Here is a 24,175-nt window from a genome sequence, read left to right as displayed (position 1 = left end):
ATCAAATCAAATCAAATCAAGCTTTCTTGTCGTTTTCCTGTACATACAACAGTAGTACAGGCAAGATGAGAGAGCATTTCTCCAGGCTCTAGTAACTTAAAGCAATTAAGTTAAGACATCAACACTTGTGCAGTCAAACCCCTACCCACCCTCCTGCCCCCTCCCTCCACACACACACATACACACACACACACACACATGCCTAAAAAGTCCATTTTACAAAATTACAAAATTGTCAGTATTCACAAATTGACAGTTGAGTTGTTAGTGTCTATAGCAGCAGCCTGTGATGTAAATAAAGTGAACACAGTTAAAGTGACCTTGTGGACTGATGAATTCAATTGTACACACAGCTCTGCTCAGTGGTCCAGCCTCTAGAGGGCAGCAGTGCAGCTGCTGTTGCCACGTCCACGTACTAGAAGAAGGCAGACTATGACGTCAACGCGTTGGAGCATGCCTACTACGCTGAGAGATAAACAAAGGCAGGACGTCGCTCTGATATAAACTATTCTGCTGTTATTTTATAAGCTAACAAAACCGAAACATTGTGAAGCGCCCTAATTCTGGAGCCATGGAAAAAACATTGTTGATGCGAGTGAGTGTGTTTACCGACCAAGGAGGCAGGAAATACATGGAAGATGTGACCGAGGTCATAGTAGAGCCGGAGCCGGGAGATGATGCGCCGACGTCGGGTGAGCCAGAGGAGAGCAGTGAGGGAGACGGTACGGTCACTTCTCTAGCCGGGGACGCGCGTCTGGACCAGACTGGTGAAGCCGGGGAACCACCACAGGTTTCAGATACAGCCTGTGAGCCCGTACGGACGGAAGGCCAGACTGTACTGGCGGAAACATCTTTACCGGGAGGTCAGAGCCCGCTGCGAGTTGAGCCGAGCCCCGCGAACCCTTCCCGCCGTTCTGTCGCGTTCTTCGCTGTGTTTGATGGTCACGGGGGTCGCGAGGCTGCGCAGTTTGCACGAGACTATTTGTGGGAGTTCATGAAGAAGCAGCGGGGTTTCTGGTCGGACAGCGACCGGGAGGTGTGCTCTGCCATACGCAAAGGATTTGTAGCCTGCCACCACGCTATGTGGAAGAAGCTGCGTAAGTTTACCAACACCTTACGAAGCTGTGGCTTTTCAGCTGTCAGTACTTGACCCAAAATGTTCCCTCCCTCTGTTTGAGAACCCTTAATGTAACCCCAACCCCCTAAAGGAGACTAGTTGTGGCCTGAACCCTGTAAGCTTGTCCCAGTTCGTGACCAGTGGAACTCCTATGACGGCCGAATTTACTACAAGACTCCATACTCAGTGAAGTAATTTTCTTTCGGCTGCATAGATTGTCTAAAGACCGATATAGACACCCTGACACTCTGTTAAGGCTTTATTTCTGCTGTTATTTAGATACAGAGGTATTTATGATGAATTGTTTTAGCCACCAAATGCAACGAAGCTACATTAGTTAGCAATAGCCACTGGGTTGACTTCAAACAAAGCCTGCCTCGACGAACGGCTACTGACTCAGATCGCAACTTAATGTATAATGTAGTCTGCAAATATGTTATTGTTTTCTTTATATACTTCACCTGTGTTACTGTAGCAGTGCAGGTGCCGCTATAAGCCATGGCAAACACTTCTGAATCGTGTTTTAGCCGGTGTGTACTATGCTGTACAAATGCCGGCTGTCTGCTCAGGTGTCTGGCTGGACATGCCATGGCATGTTAGCTGTTTTCCAGCTGGCCATGGGTTATGTCTCTAAGTGTTTGCACAGCGCACGTCTGACTTTGCTTGCTTTGGTAAATTTGCTCCAGTACTGATACAAACTGACCCCGGGTTCACGGTGTTCTTATCGGGATCAGTGCATCAGACAGCAGCCGTGCTAATGAGGGGTTTGTAAAGCAAATAATTTAAGTAGCATGTTCTGCTTTCATTTTTTCTTGATGTTAAATTTATGGTTCCCTGCACAGTAGGGAATGTGTAGGAAGCAGATGATAAGCTGTAAACAGCTCCAACCCGGTAGAGGTATTTATTTTCTGCCTTCTGTGTTCTCAGCTGAATGGCCAAAGACACTCACAGGCCTTCCCAGTACATCTGGCACCACAGCCAGTGTAGTGGTCCTTCGAGGAAACCGCATGTATGTGGCCCACGTTGGGGACTCGGCAGTGGTTCTAGGGGTACAGGATGACCCCTCAATCCCATTCATCAGAGCTGTGGAAGTCACACAAGACCACAAGCCTGAACTACCCAGAGAGAGGGAACGAATTGAAGGTCTGGGAGGAAGGTAAGGCTGAACCCACAGGACCCCACCGGTGCATTTTATCTACATTTTGATGTTCTTGGTGAAATATGTTAAAATGTAACTATTGCATGCATCTACATTGAAGGATTTTGTTGATACTGAGCTGTGCTAGTAAATTAGAGTTTTTTAAGGTAAAAGACATACTGCAGCAGAAGCTTGAATTCCGGGTTAATATAAGGAAATTCTAGGAACAAGAATAAGTCCAATAATTTCAGTGTATTCATTGTTGCATTTCCGCAATCACACCACCCTCTATCTAAAGCAAGTGATTATAATCAAGAAGCTTCTTTACAATAGCAATAGCAAAACATTATCACTCTCAAAGGACAATGCCCTTTTACAGGGTCTGACATCTCTGCTGGTGAGATATTGTTGTAGTTATAGGCTTCTTAGTGCCTTGTCAGCAAATAAACCTCTAAGCATAAATGGCAGGGTAAATTCCACATTTCTAACAGGATTTATAGTTAAGTGTCAGCTGTGATAATCAAGATGTAGTTCATTTTGTTGAATGAATCGTTGTTGTTTCACCACCGTACCAAATGGTTGTAAGAACACTGGAACAGACTAACCTTAGTATAACTTCAGGTTGTAACTAAACTGGAACAATCATAAACCTCTCTGTAAATGTTTGCTTTTTTTGTGATGTGCTGTGTCAGCCAGCGTCCACACGATCTCTGTCCAGACAAGTCTCATAGAACCTTTTAGAAATAATCTCTGTTCATACCAGCGCCTGTAAAATACATGTCACATGACCATTAACTCGCGCTGAGCAGCCAGTGTACACAGAAGCTCAGGGCTGGATGCTTAATTGTGGAGTCATGTGATAGAGGCACGGATTGGGGAAGGACATACAGTGACTAATAAGACCAATAAGGATGCAACACGAGAGTCTGCATCATTTCCAAAATTGTCGGTTTCCCTCCGTACAAAATAATGGGGTGTTTGAAAATCTTCACTGTGGAAGGAGTTTCCAAAAGGTTTGTTTTCAGGGACCTAAAGCAGCATTTGCACATGGAAGAAAGCTATGATTGAAAAAAACTGTTAATAATAAATATGAATGTGGGGACAAAGCCATAGACTATTAGTTTTAGCTCATTGTGCTGAATAAACGGTTAGCTGTGTGTAGTCCTGATCATTGTAGCACAACTGGCTCTATGAAATCTGCGTGTTCTCTGGTTGATGTAAATTGCAGCTTTGTTTTTCTCTCCTCTATCTACAGTGTAATCAAGAAGTCAGGAGTGAACAGGGTGGTCTGGAAGAGGCCAAGGCTCAGCCACAATGGTCCAGTACGTCGGAGCACCGTGATCGACCAGATACCGTTTTTGGCAGTAGCCCGAGCTCTAGGTTGGAAAAACACACCACAGTATACTTGTGAATAGGGATATGTTGAGATTTTAATGGTACTACTACTTTTACCGATACTACTTATTGATCCAGTACTTTTACGGTGTTTTTCTCAGTACTTTTTGATTGTTTTTGTTCTTTGTTTTGTTTTTAAATAGAAAAAGTAAACAAACGAAGAAGAGACTATAGATTGCTCTATTTTTTTTCGTGCATACTATATTTAAATTAAAATTTCTATAGATACTAATGTGTTCATAGGATGGTCAGAGCTCACTGGACAGGTTTTTACTCACAAAACAAAACATTATGCACTGTGTTCCATTAAACTATCAGCATTAAATAAGAATTTAAAGCTCCGCCTTGAACAGATATCAAGTAAATGTAAAGACCTGTTTCACTCCTCACTTTTATATATATAAGATTAATGTAGGGCTTTGACAGTATTTTTACTGTGACTTTAATAGTTTAGTGAAGAAAACCGTTTGAGTACTACCAATATTCAAGTAGAGCAACAGTAAAAGAATTTGTTTGCAGCCCTGAAATCACTAAATCCTGCTGCTCTGTGTTCTAAAAGTGAAGCTAAAACGATAGTTCAGATAATGAACCTCTGAATTTCAGACTGAACTGATGAACAAAACCACAGTGAAACAGCTGGTGAAGGCTTGCTTTTACTCAAATTGGGTTCATTCTCACCAGCCACACTCACATATGATTATTGCCAGGCTTGTTGAATCTAAAATCACTAAACAGAACCTGTCTGGTATTGTGAAGTAGGTAAAGGGTCTCAAAAAGCAGCACATGATGCCATGTTCTAAAGAGATTGAAAAACCGATGCAAAACAAATTTATTGACATTAATCAATCTGGATTAGATGCACAGGATGATATAGGTCTTCAATAATATTTAAATAAACCATTACCTAAAAGCGGCATTTTGCTTTTTGTAGACTATGTCTGTATAATAATCAAGAAATACATATTAGTTTGATGATCTGTGGCATTTAAGTGTGAAAAATATGCAGAAATAGAAGATTTCTGCAGGGGGGCAAATACTTTTGCACAGCGCTGTGCCTGGTTAGAAAGGGATGAACTTCAAACCCATCAGTCAAACATTTCTCTGTCTGGATGTGGTGAACTTTTACTGAAACTTTCTACAGATGGATTGTGTTTCTGTTCTTATATAAAACAGCTCATTACTTTTGTGGCAATGAACATTTTCTGCACCAACTGTAGTGAAGTTTAATCAGGCTACTGCACGTTCAGCACCTGTTTGTACTGCACGTAGCTGCAGGTGACTGACAGGTGATCCTCCCTCAGACACTGGGTTGGATTTGGAATGTGAAAGTGCATCACAGACATCAGAGACATGTCCTTTGGTGATGAGATAAAATTTGCAACACAGCGTTCTTATTTCCAAAGTACTGTACTCTGACGCTAACTGCTGAACTGTTAACGTCAGACCTTACCGATCCTCTGGTTTTTAAAGATTTTGCCCTGGGGCTCGTTTAATACCGGGACTCGGTACTCATCTCTACCTATGAATAACCTGTTAGGAACGCTGAAACAATGACCTATGAGAATAATGTTGTTCTTTTTGCCTGACCATAAAAATCTTACAAACTAAAAAAGTACAACCTTCATCTTAGTAACAACATGCTTGTCGACGGGAGCGTTTAGCAACCGTAGTGGGAAAAAATAGTGAAACACACAATCATGTTTTTTTTTTTTAACAAAACGCATGAATGCATCTCTTTTTTTTAACAGTATACATAATGTATGCTTAAGGCAGTGGGGAAAAGTCATGTAACTAGAAAATTGTTAAAGAATTTAGAAATACATTCATACATTGTGCTTAATTAATGCACCTCTTTTCAAAGAGCATGGAATCAGCTCATTCTTCCTAGATTTAGAATGTGAGCATATTCTCCCATACCACCATCAGACTCATGTGCCAAAACTCTTAAGTTCACCTTTTCTTGTTTGCTCTTCAAATGTTAAATTGTGACTGAGTTCAGACATTAGTTGGGTTTCCATTACAGTTTTTCGCAAAATTAAAGCAATATTTGTAAAATTTCGACAAAGTTTATTTGCGCTTTGAACGTGTTTCCATTAAAGGTTGTTCTGGGCAGAAGCATCGTAACTCTCGTAAAATATCATCCCGCGAGATTTCACTGCAGGAAGATGGACGAACCCTTTCTCCCTCATTTCCACTTCTATCTCCTTATAACACTCTGCATGCCTCTGCTGTTTGCTGTCTAGTATGGCAGTGATGTTTTTCTCAAGAATAATGGCAAGAAAAGTCTCGGTCTCCTCTTCTGTCCACACGTACCACGCCATGTTTACTCCGAGAGAACTGGTCATGTGACCAGGTACGTCACGTCCGGTGACGTATAATTGCGGAAAAAGTGGTTCCATTGCGCTATTGCGATATTTTTCAATATCGAAACGTCTGAAAAACCACCTCATGAGAGCGTAAAACTTTTTAGCGATATTTTAGTCCTTTTTCGAAATTCAGGTGTTTCCATTACCAGTTTTTTATTGCGCTATTTACTTTTTGCGCATATCTAAGGGTAATGGAAACGCAGCTATTATCAGTGTTGCATTGGAGCCTGTTTTCCACCAGTGTGCAGGCAGGCACATGTCAGGCTACGTCAAAGTCTTGTTTGGCCTGTTATGACATTAGTTGAGGCATTCATATTAGTCAGCAAATTTAATACACCTGCTCTTTGTCAGTTAAGCCAGCAACAAAAGAACAGAACTACAGTTTTCACTTATGTATGGTAGCAGTTCTTGCATGATAAAGACCCGCTCTTGAGGGTTTTGTGAATGTAGATCATGCTGGAGGTTTTGGACCACATTGGTCGAATAACCTTGGTTTTCCTTCAAGTTCTAAGGACTAAGTTGCTCAGGAAAACTGACACTGATTCTTAGTCAGAGAAAAAAGGATGGGTTACAACGTTGTGCCATTCAGCTGTATAAATGTCTTGTTTAACAAATGGACCGTGGCTTCAGTGCACAATTGTTTGATGGACAAAAGAGAGACAGCGAAGAAATAGCAGACGAATTTAGACAGACAGTTTATAAAAATCATCCGTTCCAGACAGTCATGGCAAAGTAAGTTGTGTGGATTTGTATTTCCTTCAGCTAAGACTTTCTTATCCAAAACAGGTGATCTGTGGAGCTATGACTTCTACAGTGGGGAGTTTGTGGTTTCTCCAGAGCCAGACACTAGTGTGGTGATCCTTGACCCCAGAAAACATCGCTACATCATCTTGGGCAGTGATGGTCTGTGGAATATGGTGCCCCCTCAAGAGGCCATATCCATGTGTCAGAACAACGATGAGGAAATGGTGAGTGGTCTTTGCTCTTTGGCTAGTATCATTTGAACTAGTATAGAGGGATGGCTCATTTACTGTATGCCTGGTTTGTTGTCTCTTGTACAATAATTGTTAAATAAGCAAATGTGAGCAGAAAGCTATACTATGATACTTGATTAAATCCACTAATGTGTGCCTCCATGTCAGCCCTTGTCAGTGTAACAACAGTCTTTGATACTGCAGGCACCATGTGGGGTATCGAGTGCCAGACAGCTGGTCAGCCACGCTCTGCTGCGGTGGCGCCAGCGAATGTTGCGTGCTGACAACACCAGCGCCATCGTGATCGCCCTGCAGGAACCTGGGACCTCCCAGGACACCTTGCATCATGAGGAGGTGCTGCTTGACTTAACCAAGGTGTCCCAGTGCCCTCCCACCTCCATATCCCGTGCCGACACTCCTCTCCTTCAGGTGAGGGCAGGGTGACAGTTCACACATTGAAGACTACACAACATGTTTGTTTTTTTATTGTTGTGAAACTGTGGGAGTTTTATTCTACCCTTTAAATTCCCAAATGACCTCTGAGTTCACTGTTGACTCATTTGTGAACAACTTTCAATACATAGTTGCAGAACTGGATACAAAGCTGAAAGACACTGGGACATTATCCCGAGTCAAAGAATCAGACCGTTTTATTATTTTTTTGCTGACAGTTCTGCGTGGTAGTGTTGAAACAACCAATGTCTCCCAGGTTTCAGTTGCTTTTAATTGTGTTATTTTGCACTGTATAGACTGAAGATTGCGTTTTGTGTAATCCATACACTCTACCAGTCACAAATCTGGACACAGCTTCTCATTCAGTGGTTTTTATTTGATTATTTTGTACATTGTAGATTAATACTGAATACATCAAAACTATAAAACAATACATATGGAATTATGTTGTGATCGAAAAAGGTGTTAATCTTCAGTATTAATCTACAATGTAGAAATAATACAAATAAATAAAAAGCATTGAATGAGAAGGTGTGTCAAAACTTTTGACTGATAGTGTATATACAGCTAAGCTCCAAATTATCCATACCCATGAACACGTTAGATGTATATGGAATTTTCCTTTTACAAGTAGGTTTGTTCATGCTAGAAATGACAAAAGACAGTAACACACTGTTTTAGAGATGTTACAGATACATTTGAACTATTTTTGATTTAGAAAAGATGCACTGTGTTAAGTGGTCATGGTAAATTCTACAATGTTCTAGAGGGTTCTAATACACTATTGCATTGACAACCACTGATACAGTAATTCTCCAGTCATTTGTTAGTCAGTTGCATGTCAGCTAAAACCACAAACTTTAGTGAGGACCTTTGAATGTGCACTACGGCTGCTCACAACATGGGGAAAGGCTATGCAGTCATATCCAAGCGTGTCAAAAAAAAAAAACACAAGGACTTTGAATCATTTAAACACCTCAGAGTGTGTGGTAGAAAGTCAAAAATGGTTACTGTGTTGGCAAGAATGGCAGTTTGAGGAACCAAGGGGAATTCCAATATTCCGCGACGATTCTGACAGAAACCGGAAACAACCATAGAAACAAGGATAGACAAGAAGATGGCTGCGCACAATAAACAGTTATCTTTCGACTCGGCTTTGGCCACAGCCCTTAAAGATTTGAAGCTAAAATTCAACTTGAAAGATAAACAAAGGACGGCACTGAAGTGTTTCATTGAGAAGAAAGACGTATTTGGACTTACGCCAACAGGATATGGCAAATCCTTAATATACCAGTTGGCTCTGCTGGTTGGGAAGCTAATGGGACTTAGGCTTCACTGAACTCCCGCATCCTCTGATTTCCGGCGCTCTAGGAACTACGTCAGCCTATTCGTTGCGCTGATTGGTTGTATACCTACCCAATTGCTGCAGAGTGATTTAAAAGACAACCTTTTAGCCCGTCTCCCTCCCTGTCGAGAGTTACTAGACCCTTGCGTCTTCAGACCTGGGTCTAGCGCGGCTAGGCTAGTGAATCTGAGCAATTCTGGTACCAACATCTAAAGACATATGGTCAAGCAGAACCTGAACAAGGCTGGTCTCCATAGACCCAGACCAAGGAGGACTTCACTTCTCCAAGACAGAAATACAGATGTCACATGGACAGTTGGACACAGATGGTTTTAGTCATCAGGTCTGTGGTCAGATGAGATGAAAATGGATGTTTCGACATGCTGGGATGGGATTTTTACTGTTGAAAGGAAGGACAATCGGTCAACCCTGAGAACATCATACTAACAGTAAGACATGGTGGTGGGAGTAGAATGTCTTGGTGTTTTTTTCAGCTAAGTGGTTAGGCAGCCTTGTCAAAGTAAATGGTGTCATGAGAAAAGAGCATTTAGATTCTGGGGTAAAACATCAGGCTTTCTACTGAAAGTTTGGCATTGGGCAACATTTGACCTTCCAGTAAGACTTGATCTGAATTCTGAAATCTACAGCCAGAGTGGTCAAGAAATGGTTAACAGTAAACATTATGAACATTGTGAAGCAGCCCATCCAGAGTCTTCACCTGAAGTCCATTGAGAATCTGATTGATGGCAAAGAAGCCTTTAATCTCAAAAACCTGGAGGTGGGGGGGCGCTAGGGAGCCCGAGCAAGATGGCAGCTTAGCGTAAAGGCTCCTCACGACTTTGCACATAAATCTACCCTAACTTTCTTTAAACCTGACCAGGCGACGGGAACGGACTATGTCAAAACCCTCAGCAGCAAAGGAGTGCGACATTTTCTCTAAAGCACGGAAGCCGGGCCTACGAAGCTCTAATATATCATCTTTGCCACAAGACTCAAGTGAGCGTAGCATGGCTAACATGACCGACATGCTAACAGAGCTAAAAGCACTCCGCTCCGACTTTGGCGTGAAGCTGGACGGAATAACCAACAGGCTAGGTGAGCTGACAAATTCAATCTCTGTGATAGAGAGCAGTATGAGCGAAATCAAACGAGAAGTAACAGCTAATGAAAAACGTATTGACGAAACGGAGGTCCGTATATCTGCCGCAGAAGATATGTTGAAAAAAACCGAGACGGCGCTAGCTACAGCGGCAAAACGACTTGCACTCCTGGAGGAAAAGGCAGAGAATCTGGAGAACCGCGGCAGGAGGAAAAATATTCGGCTGTTCGGTCTTAAAGAAGGAGCCGAGGGTAACCGTGATCTCTTGGACTTTGTACATGACATGTTACCCCAGTGGCTGGGCACTGGAGACCATCGGTTGATGACCTTGGAGAGGGCTCATCGCACGCTGGCCCCGGCTAACCCGAGTCATAGCAGAGCTGTCCTCATCCGCTTCCACAAATTCCAGGATAGAGAGTTTGTCCTACGTGCCACCAGACAGCGGAACATCACACACGATGGGTCCAAACTCGTCTTCGTCCAGGATTTTTCAACGGAAACCATCCGACGAAGACGAGAGTTCAACGCTGTTAAAAAGCTGTTCGTCGACATGGGAGCCTTCCGGGGATTCCACCTCCAGCCATGCAAGCTCAGGGTGTTGTACAACGGGAAGATTCACCTGTTTTCTTCCCCACAGGAGGCAGAAAAATTCCACCGTAATATCACCGCCAATCAAACCACACATGGTCAGGTTTGATTTATGTCTATATAATACAGAAGGGTAGGCATATTAATCTCTGTGCAGACTTTTTTTTTTTTTTTTTTTTTCTTTTTTCATGAGTGCAATGCTGATACAGGACACTATATTTAAGTTATGTCTCTATCGTGTGAATGGATAGACATTTTGTGTTAGGACTTTCTACATGAATCAGCCTTTATGTTTAATACAACTTAAATATTGAGTAACATTTGCACTTTCATATTGCTCACTACTCTGCATAGAGTCAGTTATCTCCAAGCAAGTTGTATGTTGTTGAGGGACTGATGCTGTTTGCCAGATATGTTCGGGGCGATGCCTGCTCTGGTGGGTTTGCCTGGTCGTTTGGGGACTAGGCTAATATTCTGGGGAGGTGGGAGGGGGGGGATAGAGTGGGGCCCCTACACTCTACCCATATGTTCTTCTTTCTTTATTAGTTGGTTTGCTTCTATTGTTTGTTTAGTGTTTTGCTCATACAACATGTTTTCTTTCTATGCCCACTTTTATGCCAGTATGGTCAAATATTATCAATATTATATAAAAACTTTAATATGCCTAACACACTTAACATAGTAACATTTAATGTCAGAGGCCTCGGCCACCCAATTAAAAGGAAAAGAGTTCTTACATTTCTAAAAAACGAAAAAGCAGACTTGGTATTTTTACAGGAAACTCATTTGTCTAATGAGGAGCACAAAAAACTTAAAAGGGACTGGGTCGGCCAGGTCTACTTTTCTAGTTTTACCAGTAACAAAAGAGGAACAGCAATACTTATACATAAGAACTTGCCATTCATATTGAAAGAACAACACTCTGACTCTGGGGGTAGGCATGTGCTTATTCGAGGAATGTTGTATGGTCAAGAACTAACGCTGCTTAATATTTATGCACCCAATGAAGATTCTCCCAAATTTATGACAGATATAATTACCTTATTTAGTCAATATTATACAGACTTAGGGATAGTTGCTGGTGATTTTAATTGTTGTCTGGATACTAATTTGGATAAATCCTCACTCACACTCTGTAATTCAAATGCAGCGAAAATTCTGAAGTTGTCCACTAGAGATATAGGCCTTGTCGATGTTTGGAGAGAACTTAACCCTACATCGAGAGATTACACTTTCTTTTCAGCCAGACACAAGTCATATTCCAGAATAGATTTATTTTTCTTACCACAGGAACATATCTCTAATGTAATTTCATGTAACATAGGGCCCATCCTTTTATCTGATCATTCACCAGTCCATCTTCAACTTGCCCTCACACCACAGACTCACCAAACTAAATACTGGAGATTTAACTCCTCAATCCTTACTGAGCCTGAGGCCTGTAATAATATTCGTTTATGGCTTGAACAATATAAACAAGATAACGCAGCCTCCAATGTAACTCCAGCCATAATGTGGGATGCTGCTAAGGCAGTAATTAGGCGCCAGCTGATCGCCTATACATCTGCAAAAAAAAAAATTTTTTTTAGACAATCAGAGCAGCTCAAGACAGAGTTAATCAATTTAGAACAATCTCATAAACAATCCCCTATGGAAGAAAATCTGAAGAAATTAAATGAAGTTAGGAATAAACTTAATCTTACTCAAACAGAACACATTAAAAAACTCATGTTCTTTACAAGACAACAATACTATGAATATGGCAATAAACCCACTAGGCTCCTAGCCTATCAGCTTAAAAAACAACATGCAGACAACACGATTAAGAGTATACGAACTACGACAGGCCAACTGAAATATGACATTCACTCAATAAAATCCGCATTCCACAAATTTTACACACAACTTTACACATCAGAAAACCCATCAGAGGCAGATATCAAAACGTTCCTGGAAGGGGTATCTTTTCCTTCTTTATCAGAAGATGAGAAAAAACAACTAAGTGCTCCATTTACCCCAGATGAGGTATTGCAAGCAATTAAATCGATGCCCTCTGGGAAAACTCCAGGCCTAGATGGTTACCCCATAGAATTCTATAAGACCTTCTGGCCACAAATCCAGCCCCTTTTTATGCCAATGCTTATAGATTTTTCTGAAAATGGAATTCTTCCTGAGTCCATGAAAACAGCAATAATAACATTATTACCAAAGAAGGATAAAGATGCGACTGAGTGTTCCTCATTTCGCCCAATTTCACTACTGCCAGTAGACTTAAAAATAATATCAAAGTTAATTGCACGCAGAATAGAAAACCTTTTGCCACAGATTATAAACCCTGATCAGTCTGGCTTTGTAAAGGCACGTTATGCGACTGACAATATCCGGCGGCTACTTAATATAACCGATTACTCAACGCTTCACAATAGAACAGTCTTATTACTATCGCTTGACGCAGAAAAAGCTTTTGACAGGGTCGAATGGCCGTACCTGTTAGCTGTCTTGGAAAAGTTCAATTTTGGTGAAAAAAGCATTGGCTGGATCAAAGCAATGTATAGCAATCCATGTGCCCAAATATGTATAAATGGTGCGCTTACTGACAAACTCAGTCTGTCCAGGGGTTGTCGGCAGGGCTGTCCACTGTCCCCATTCTTATTTAATTTGGCAATCGAACCATTTGCAGAAGCTATACGTGCCAATGATGAAATCACTGGTATTGACATTGGGAACATTAAAAATAAAATTTCGCTATATGCCGACGATATAATTCTATACTTGACAAACCCTGAGAGATCAATCCCGGTGCTATTAGATCTTAGCATTAAATTTGGGTTAATATCGGGATATAAAATTAACCTAACGAAGTCTAACGCCTTATTATTGAATTCACCAATTTCAAATAAATTAAAAACTATCTCACCTTTTACCTGGGCTCAAAATGGTTTTAAATATCTAGGGGTGCACGTGACTCCAAAACTCAAAGATCTATATGACATGAACTATGTCCCGTTAGTCAAAAAAATTAAAGAAGAATTAGAACATTGGAAAACACTCCCCATTTCTTTTCTAGGACGCATTAACATAATCAAAATGAATGTTTTGCCACGCTTTAATTATTTGTTCCAATCCTTACCCTGCTACCTAGACAAAACATTTTTTAAATCCATAAACGTAATCTTGACTTCTTTTATCTGGAAAAACTCCTCACCGAGAATAGCTTTGAAAACTTTGATAAAATCGAGAGAAAAAGGGGGGTTGGAATTACCTGATTTACAGATGTATTATTGGGCCGCTCAAACAAAAGTTCTAATTAGCTGGATACATAAATGTAGCAGTGCTCAGTGGATAGACATAGAAGAAGAACTCTGTCTCCCTGCCTCTATAACAACATTACCTTTTATTAACAATACAAAGGTGGTAGTAGCAAAGACCTATGTAACCTACAACACTATTCAAGCTTGGCAAGATGTAAAAAAATTTTGTGGTACTTTCAATAGAATTTCGAGGCTTGCACCTTTATCCTCCAACCCAGACCTGCCGCCATCAATTGGAAAATCTCTCCTTACAAAGTGGAAAGAGTTCGGCATCCTTCAGTTCCAAAACTTGTTCACTGGAGACACTATCAAGTCCTTCGCAGAGTTAAGATCAGAATTTGATATCCCAAAACAAGACTTTTACAAATACTTGCAAATACGCCATCTAATTAATACTCTGAAAAGGAAGGGACGACTATCTTTGGGTTTGACAGGTCTTGAGAAGGTTTTGATTAGTTCCACATCACTTAAAGGGAAAATTTCTTTAATTTATAGAGTGCTTTTGGAACAACACAGTTGCTCCCTAAACCCATTGAAGACAATATGGCAACGGGATTTGGCAAGGGATCTTAATGAGAACCAATGGGATACAATGTGTCAGAATGTTATGTCCACACTGTCCTGTAACAAAATAATTGAACAAAATTATAAGTTTATGCACAGGATGTACCTAACTCCATCTCGACTAAGTAAGATGTTTCCTAACTTATCTCCCAGATGTCATCGTTGTGAAATTTGTGTGGGGACAACAATGCACATTTTTTGGGGATGTAGAAAACTAAAACACTTCTGGAGGGATGTACACAATCTGACTGTTAATGCTGTAAAAACTCAACTGGAATGTACACCGATACTTTACCTCTTTGGTACGGAACTGGACAAGACACTCAATCTCATACATAAGAAGAGGATTACCATAATATCTTACATAGCGAAGAAGTGTATCCTCCTCAACTGGAACCACCAAAAATCCCCGACGTTTAACCTGTTTAAACAAATCCTGAACGAAACTCTAAGACTGGAACAACGGACATACACTTTGAAAAACAAAGGAAATATCTTCATGAAGATATGGGAGCCTTTTTTGGGCCTCTGACTTTACTGGAATATGTTGGAATAGGCTATGATCCCACAAAACAAAAATCATATTTGTTTTTATGACCATATTATGACTTGGTTTAATTTGTTTCATTGGTTGTATGGGCTGTATTATCATTGTTGTATTATGTTTTGTTATATTCTTACCATTATTACATTATTATTTTAATGTTTTTGTCTCTGTAAAAAATTTTTTTAAAAAAGACAAATAAATAGATAATTGAAAAAAAAAAACAAAAAAAACCTGGAGGTCACCACAAAAAGTAATATAACAAAATCCCAGAGGAGACATACAGAAGGCAAGATCTGTTTGACTGTCTTACCACTGAGCAAGAGCATGAACAACTTTGGACATGGCTTTAGTAGAAAATGTAATTTACATCTCTAACACGATGACTTTCTGTCTTGTGACTTATTTCATTTCCAGACAGAAAGAAACATACTAGTTGATAAAAAATGACTGTAAATATACATTTGATATGGGTGTGAATCGTTTTGAGTGTACATGTCAATGCTGCATATGTCATCACTGTCCTCCTGTTCTGTTCTCCTGCAGCGGCCTCCAGAGGAGGATTCTCCTTCAGCCATGTGTGAGCTGCTACCTGCCTTGGAGAGACGGGATGGGCTATCAGGAAGCAATAGTTTGTACCACATGAGTCTGTCTGACCCGTTTGCTCTGAGTTCACTTTGTTCAAATAGCAGCACTGAGCTGCCCAGTCAGTCCAGTCCCACTGATGGTCCAGTTAACAGCAGGACACCCAGCAGAAAAAGAACTATTGATGGATCGTCACCACCGGCAGGTCAGCCGGCAAAGAAAGCCCGGCGCAGGACAGCCGACAGGCCACCGCTGGTCCAACACAATGCAGAGAAGAAACAGAAGGAGTCGAATAATGTCTCTCCCATTCTCCAGCAGCACAACAAGACCACAGTGTGTGTGTGCTAAAACACACACCAGCTTGCTGCTCCCACTGTCCACCTCGTCTCCAGTGGTGTTTCTGCTCCTGATGTTTGCAGCTGTCCTGCATTGTCACAGTTCAAAGCAACCTTGCTCTAAAGGTTGTTAACATACTTGTCTCAGCACTAGGACAGTCCTCACTTGAAAACTGTTGGGGTTTTTTTGGATGAATTTTGTGTCTTTGTTTTGAAATTCCTTCCTGATAAAATGTGTCTTATTCCACCTACGTTTCTGGTAACAGTTGTAAGAAATAAGTATGACTAATTGCTGGTGTAAATATTATGCATTTTATAACTGAGTATTGAGAAGTAAGTCAATCTGCTCATCTAAAACAAATCTATATTTTTTATACATTCTTTTATTGTACAAAGATAAACATCAAAATCCCCTTTAGATGAATTCCACCACAGCTTTCTTCTTCTACTCCTCTGTCTGTCAACACACCGCCGTGTGCACACCTTGTGTTAAAACATATTTATGTATTGTTATTCTTATCTGTTTATTTAATCACTGGAGATTTGTCTTGAATATAAAAACTGAAGGTGCTGCTACAGTCATGAACCAGTAAGCTACTACTTTGTGTATATTGATATATAAATATATGTAATGCGTCATGTAACATGTTGTTCTTTTAAAGGTATTCTTTTGACCTAACTCATCAGGCCATCATGAGGTTTCTAATATTGGAAGATGTTTTTAAGTTGTAATTGCACAGTGTATCTTACGGGATAAATCCACTCTACTATCTCTCATTGTTGTAGTTTGTATTGAGACATTACAGTTGATTTTGGTGTCTTCACTTCCTGAGCCTGCAACACTCATTCATACATCAAGTAGTGATTTTTCTAAGTCTCCAAGAATGCCTTTCAACAGCCCTCTGCTTGTGCAGATGTTGGTATGTTTGTCCCTATAATGATGGATGTCTCCCTCTGTGTTTGCTAAATTTCCAGGTGGTTCTAAAACTAAGACATCCTTGATTCTGAGGGACTGACAGCAGAACTGATGTTTACAGTCATCGTTCATGATTATTTGTTGCTGCCAGATCTTCATTGTGGCTGCAGTAAAGTATCAGTAATGTCATTCTCCATCACAAACATGTTGGTTCCTGCAGAGAGAGGACTGTCTGGTTCACTGATCGACCCTTTACCTTGTTTTCTCTCGTGCAACAAGACAATAACTGCTGGTTTCTGTTTTGCTGAGGGTGATTGAGAGGTTTATTTAGGATTCTCTTTCGACAAGCCATTGTCCCTCCATGCTGCAGCTGCAGTTGTATTGTTACTGATGTATGCACAAGGCTCATTTGTGAGTAAATGCACTCTGCATGGACTTTATAAGAGAATATTTTTGCACTCTTATGGTGACCTTAATTGTCTTTGAGAAGACAGTTTTGTTTTCTTTTTGAAATAATGCAGCTAGGAATGAATGACCAGATTAGAGTCTGAAATAAAAACAGCAAATGTAGGACATCAAATGACAAATAATCAGATCTCTTTAGAAGGGAATCGTCTTTATGCTGAGTGGCGTTTGTGTGTAGAACGTGGCCGTGTCCTCTTTTGCCTCTGGTTAATGACGGTGTTTGATTCAGATGATGAATATTCACTACAGAAAGATAATGACCATTACACAGGAAAGACAGATGCCTCAATCTTTGTTAGACTTTGTTACATGATGATGTATTTTCACTGAGCGAAGTGCAATTTCTAACAGGAATTTGTAGCATTATGGAGTGGATCAATAAATATCTTACCACATTGGAGGAATGATGATAATGCTAATGTTTGACACATTCTCTGCTAATACAGTCTTGTCATGGGATCCCTTGGTTTCTGACTTTTCTATAGTATTTTTGAGAATTCTCATGAATCTTTGTCTACTCATTTACTCTGTTGAATACTCACATCCCTGATTCAAATAGCTGTGCTAGCAGCAAAAGTGCATGTGTACAGTGTAAATGTGAAAAACACTTATCTGGAAATGAACCTATTTAAATAAAAACTTCTCTGAAGTGAAGTATTTACACTGCTGTGCAAGTAGATACTGACTTTTTTTAAAATTGTTTTGCATTCTGCTTGTTAAGTTGCACTTTAAAAAGACCTTAATGTCATAGTTTTTATTCTTCCCTCTTCTATCACCACCACACTTCACAAATATTTGCTCACCACTTTGTTTGTAAATAAATATTTTCCAACTGAGAGCCATGCATATATTTGGCACTAACAATCACCTTCCTGTTAGCTTTCTTTTTTAACCAAATTTTTATTTAAACTACATGTTTTTATGCATATTTATGTGCAGTTAAAAAGTGGACAAACAAGAACATACACATGATAAACACAAACAAATATACAATTCAGCAACATGACAAGCTCGTGGCATCATCTCAACACATAAAAAGGAGAAATAAGTTTAAAGATTAGAGAGCAGTAGGAGGCCATGAAACATGTCAAAATATGCAATGCAGACACAAATATCTTTACATTTCCAATTTCAATTCAAGCAAAAACATCTCCCCGAGCCTGTTAAATATCCATCCATCCATCCATCCTCTATACACCACTTTATCCTCACTACGTAGGGTTGTGGGGGGTGCTGGAGCCTATCTTAGCTGACTCGGGCGAAGGCAGGGGACACCCTGGACAGGTCACCAGTCTGTCACAGGGCCACATACACAGACAAACAATCACACTCACATTCACACCTACGGGCAACTTCGAGTAACCAATTAACCTCAGCATATTTTTGGACTGTGGGAGGAAGCCGGAGTGCCCGGAGAAAACCCACACATGCACAGGGAGTACATGCAAACTCCATGCAGAAAGATTCCAGGCCCACCTGGGGATTTGAACCGGGATCTCCTTGCTGCAAGGTGAAAGTGCTAACCACTAGCCCACTGTGCAGCCCCCTGTTAAAAATGTTAAACCAAATTAAAGGAAGCAATAGCAGAAGCCCATAAATTCATAAAGGAACCTAACTTCAAATGGAGTTTTACTGTTAGCTTTCTAACCTTAGCTTGATAAGTACAGGAGACAGATGCTTGACCTTTTCTACTATCTAAAGCCAAAATCTAGGTTTTGTTGACCACTACTTTTTCTTTAACCAGTTTTTAGCGCTCAGTGCTAATGAGGATAAAGCGGTGTACAGGTAATGGATGGATGGATGGGGCTGGAGTCTATGGGATGGACCCCAAGCTCAGCTGACTAAACACCCTGGAACACCCAGTCTATTACAGGACTGCATATAGAGACAAACAATCACACTCACACCTATGGACTATTTAGAGTTACTAATTAACTTTAACCTGTTTTTAGACTGTGGGAGGAAGCTGGAGAACCTGGAGAAAGCCCACGCATATACAGGGAGAACATGGAAACTCCACACAGAAGGATCCCAGGAAAACCGGGACGCAAACCAGGGGTCTTGTAACTGCAAAGCAACAGTGCTAACCACTGATCCACTTTGCAGCCCTCATTTAGTACCAACACCAGCTTCATGTCATTGATATTGAGTAATAGAAACAGTCACTGGTATCTGATATGTTATCTGTTTACTGATAAATTACCTCACCAAAATGTAGAAAGTGCATTTTGGGGAAGGTTTTTAGGCTCATATCACTATGTGGGTCAGGTGGTTGGTGTTTAGTTATGACATGTCTAGTGTGAGTCATTGCAGGAAGTTTACAAATGCAACTACTGATGCGTCATATTGCAACCAGCACGCCACGCTAAGAATTCACAATAAAAGTCTAAAATTGTATTGATCCATGTAAATTTGGATATATATATAGACAGACAGATGCAAGACTGAAGCAAGACTAAAACAAAGCTAAATAAATGAAACTAAAGCAAGTCTGAACAAAAGCTGATTTTTAAAGGCATCCACAGTGCCTACACATCTGAAGTCCAATGTTACAGTTCTGAAGTCTCTTTTGTCTTGAATTGAAGTGGAAAAAATACTCAGATGCTCTACTTGAGTAAACGTACCAATATGGGAATGTAAGAATACTCCATTACAAGTTAAAGTCCTGCATGAAAATTCAAATTTAAGTAAAAATGCATGAATATCATATGCAAAATGCGGTTAAAGTATTATAGAAAAAGTATTGATTTAGATCCTCTGACTGATATATTATTATTATTATTATTATTATTATTATTATATATGTTGTCATTAAATTATTAATAGTGAAGCATCAGTGTGTCCACAGCAGGTTGCTATTGTAGCTGCTGCAAGTTTGAACTACTTTATATCCAGTTTTATATCCAGGTACTGAAAATATATCTGAGAGCTCATCACATGATTAATGGTAGAGAAAAGAAGTGAAAACAAAGTTCTGATAGACAAATCTGTTTTCAGTTTTTCTCAAATTATTTATTGTTGCTGAGATATTGGATCAGTAAAACATTTATTGAATTGAAACCTTCTGAAAAGTTTCGAGTCACTGTTTCGTAGAGCTCATGTCTATATTGTGAAGTGACTATATGCTGTTTATAGGAAAAAGCCCAAAAGTCTGACACCTCTGGTTTAACCTGTAAGATGCACTGTATTTAGATAGCTTGTTATGTTATCCAACGTGTCACTACTTGGTCTTACAAAGCACAATATTGGTAGCATAAAATGGAGAGAATGAAGTAGAATGCAAGTACCTTAAACTCTACTTGAACAGAGTGCTTGAGTAACTTAGTTTATTTCCACCACTGGCCTTAAACAACTAACAACTAATAAAGCCTGAACAGAAGAGCTTAGATTCCTACTAATATTTTATAGTAACAGTTATTAATACACACTGAGGAATCACTATGCAAGGCTCTGTGCACAATCACAAAAAGTTTGAAGTGGATTCTGTAATGAAACTGGGTTTGGAATGCACCTCGCACAACCAATCAATCGATCAATGTAAGAAGGATCTAGCCAAAAGAAAGAAACTGAAGTCTGGATGGACACATGACAGAATGGGTTACATGTAGGGCTTACTTTTGAGCTTTATCAACAATTAAAAAACATAACTGTAGCAACCATTCAAGGTTTTATCACATTAAAAGAGTTTTATAATGTTACTTATCAATAGCAGCATTTTCTGCATAAGCAAATGGTAGTAATGAGTGACAAAAAGGAAAAAGAGATCTGACATTGCCTTCACTTCCAACACGTCCTTCCTGGATGTCTCTCTCTCTCTCATGCTTTTATTTTGACAGGCGCCTGAGGAAGGCTCACGTGCAACACTGCTAGCATCCTGGCAGGGAACTAATGTGATTTTCAGAGCGGGAAGAAACATGGGAAGAACAGGGAAAACATAACCAGCTTTTGTTCGCCAAATTCGTCTCTTTTATATCTGTCCTAACATTTTTGTTGTTCTGAGCAGCGTCACCAGTTTTATCATGGGACATCATGCCAAGAATGAGCCAAAGTAACGTAAAGGAGGACTTAGCATTAGCTCCTAGGTAGCCGGTGATAGCTTCCCAGTGACCAGTCAGGTAGGTGATAACTGTGGAGCAGCAAAGACACGAAGCACTGGTTACTCTATTGACCGTTTATTAGCAATGCGTTAGCTGTGCCTTATAGTACCTTAAGCTTGTGAGTTTTTAAGGTACAGCTACTAATAAGGTCGTTGTTTAAGGTGTACTGAACTAATGTCAGTATATTGTGTAGCTAATAGTAGGCTTGTTTATGCATCTCTATTTCTGTGAAGCAGACACAGGAACATGGCCACATCCAGGGTGGAGTACACCATAGGAGGGGTGAAGATCCACTTCCCCTGCAAGGCTTACCCATCCCAGCTGGCAATGATGAATTCAGTGAGTAACTACAGTTCATGAGACGTGCTCATTATAAATGAGGGGCTGGAGACAGCTCATAGTGGGCATGCTCTAGTAAGAACACCAGTCTGTAACAGGGATAAATTATTACAGCTGAGGTGAATTCACTGAAGAGAAAAACATTATATTGGTCTTGGTCTTGGTGGGTAAAGTTGTCAACACTAGCTTATATACACTTACAAGTCCATGTATATCATGGACAGTCTTGAGTTCCCAATGATTTCTGTAACTCATGTTCCTGTGATGGAATGATTGAAACACATGCATCTTTGTCACAACAACTGTGCAATTTGGTTCTTTCATAATTTTATTATAGGTCTTCTGTAAATATGTCAAAATCTACTAGGGTGAAAATATACATATGCAAAAATATGTTCATACTAATTCAGGAGTGTCTTTATGTCAGGAATGCTATATTTTAACTCCTTTCCTGAAGATGTCTGTGTTTGGTGGCTCTCAGTGTACCGACACCAGCTTCAAAAACTTGGGAGAGATTCACAAGGAGACTGCGGCCATCCGTGTTGCTTGTGCACCTTTTCCTACGTTCTTTTCACCTTGTGGAGAGCATCAGTGATCGTCCTCTAGACAGTTTTCAAGTCAATTTCCTATAATTGTGGTAGCCTGTATTAAACTAGACCAAGAGTTACATGGTATTTATATTGGTGAATTATAATTTACTCAACTCAAAATATACTAATGTTTTGAGATACTGGATTTCTCATTGTCATGAGCTATAAGCCGTAATCATCAATATTAAAACAAAAAAGGCTTGAAATATTAAACTTTACATGGAATGAGTGTAGAATGATATACATAGTAAGCACTCCATGAGACACATAATAGACCCTGATGTTGCACTTATGACTCTTGGCAGATGAGCCTTATAGTGTTCCTGTTGACCTACAATATTTAATTACTTTTTATTCAGTTTACAGTGTAGCATGATGTGACAGGATTTCTTTTAGTTTAACACACACATGACACATGGTGTGACACAGAAGTAATACACAGATAAAGTCTGGCATATGTTATGATTTGCCATCCCTGCCTCCATCATGGTTTGTACATTCCAGCTGTGTGTCAGCCGTCTTTTGTATCACAGGTGTCAACAAGTTTTCTGCAAAAGTTGTAGTGAAATATACCTGTCAGTCATTCCATCTCAAATCCTCAAAATTTTTGACCTGTTCCTGCTTGACCATTTATTATTTGCCTGAAACTTTTAAAGCCTTCTTTTTTTTTAAGATTTTAACTCACACATTTAATCAGAGGTAGTTCAATCTACTTGTCTAGTAATGCAGTTTCTGAATCAATGCCATGAGTAAAACCAGTGAAAATTGCAGAACTGTGTCATCAGTTGTTTCTGAGATATTGATCTAAGCCTGCTGGAAGTGGGTTGACCGAGAATGTAAAAAAAAAATCTTGGAAAGTACTTGATAAATCAAGCAAATCAGAAGTGGTTGAACACAAGCCCCCTACAGATTTTTATGTATACGCAGTAATATTTATCCACAATGTAACAAAGCCAACAGCACCTGAAATTGTGCAGTGCTGAACTGGATTTGGGATTTGGTGATTGTGATGTTGTACCCTACAGCAGAGTTAAACCCATAAATGAATGTGTCTGTATGTTGTACCTAGATTGTGCGAGGGTTGAACTATGGGCAGCACTGCCTTCTGGAGAGTCCTACAGGAAGTGGAAAGAGTTTGGCTCTGCTCTGCTCAGCTCTGGGATGGCAGAAAGCTCAGTGTGGTAAGCCTCCTCTGACTGAGACCAGCTAAACAGAAAACAAAGTGTTTTGGTACATTATCTTACTAGTAAATTCAGTCAAAATTCACTGGATGGAGAGATTTTTTGCAGCAGAAATATGTCTCATAAGCAGCATTTGTACATATTGTGTCACTTTTTTATTCCAACTTTTATAAATGACCTCTTGTAAACTAAAACAGAATTACATGTCTTTACAATATACTGTATGTACAGTGACATGAGGCAGAAATACTTAGATTTTTTTCCTCAGTTTTCTTGTTTATGCATTTTTTTCTCATGACCTCCCTAATGTACCGACTGGATTCATTGTAATTGACTGTCACATCTCTTTCATTGTGCAATGACAGTTAAAATGCAAGAAGGACGGAGTTCTGTGAAGGACAAAAGCCTGTCAGATGCCCCCACACCTTGTCAGTGTGTGTGCCACAGTAAACCCAGTAAGACTGTGGATACAGCAGCAACCAAACCTGCTGTTGTGGACCTCACTGTGTCACCCTGCAAAGAAACAGCTCAGCCGCCCCCTCCTGCACCCAAACATAGTAAGAAGACCTTTTTTGTACTTGTGGCAGCATGTGAATCATACTATATATCACGGTGCATCTAAAAAGATGAATATTGTGGAAAAAAGTTGAGTATTTTGCATCAGAAAGTGATAATTTAATATATTCTAGACTCATTACTTGAAATTTGAAGTATTTGAAGCCTTTTTTACTTAACTTTAGATGATTTTGACTTATAGCTAATGCAAAATGAGA

The 24,175-nt window shown here is 39.9% G+C and overlaps 2 protein-coding genes and 1 long non-coding RNA gene across 4 annotated transcripts in view; all 3 read left to right on the top strand.

Moving 5' to 3' along the window:
• The first annotated feature begins 438 nt into the window (after positions 1-438).
• Positions 439-17,856, top strand: ppm1da (protein phosphatase, Mg2+/Mn2+ dependent, 1Da). The gene is made up of 6 exons (XM_022195632.2): positions 439-1,097; positions 2,045-2,273; positions 3,511-3,635; positions 6,803-6,984; positions 7,195-7,419; positions 15,441-17,856. Exons 1-6 carry the CDS (start codon positions 572-574, stop codon positions 15,825-15,827), a joined length of 1,674 nt encoding a protein of 557 aa, XP_022051324.2. The 5' UTR covers positions 439-571; the 3' UTR covers positions 15,828-17,856.
• Positions 7,435-15,440, top strand: LOC127536826 (uncharacterized). The gene is made up of 2 exons (XR_007946026.1): positions 7,435-9,566; positions 15,135-15,440. It is a non-coding gene; the product is annotated as an uncharacterized LOC127536826 (long non-coding RNA).
• Positions 17,857-21,050: 3,194 nt separating the features above from the next.
• Positions 21,051-24,175, top strand: part of brip1 (BRCA1 interacting helicase 1) — a 54,091-nt gene continuing 50,966 nt past the window's right edge. Inside the window, exons 1-4 of one of the 2 annotated variants that reach the window (XM_022195631.2) lie at positions 21,051-21,310; positions 21,529-21,631; positions 23,291-23,402; positions 23,768-23,959. In XM_022195631.2, the coding sequence (XP_022051323.2) occupies positions 21,539-21,631; positions 23,291-23,402; positions 23,768-23,959 (397 nt within the window). In that variant the 5' untranslated portion in view covers positions 21,051-21,310; positions 21,529-21,538. Of the gene's footprint in view, positions 21,311-21,525; positions 21,632-23,290; positions 23,403-23,767; positions 23,960-24,175 lie in introns of both variants that reach the window. The other variant, XM_022195630.2, reaches the window with a different exon arrangement.

This window comes from Acanthochromis polyacanthus, chromosome 13 (assembly GCF_021347895.1).
Source record: "Acanthochromis polyacanthus isolate Apoly-LR-REF ecotype Palm Island chromosome 13, KAUST_Apoly_ChrSc, whole genome shotgun sequence".
Classification (NCBI taxonomy): Eukaryota; Metazoa; Chordata; class Actinopteri; family Pomacentridae; genus Acanthochromis; species Acanthochromis polyacanthus.
The sequence above is the reverse complement of the archived record's forward strand: the minus strand, read 5'-3'. Positions and strand labels throughout refer to the sequence as shown.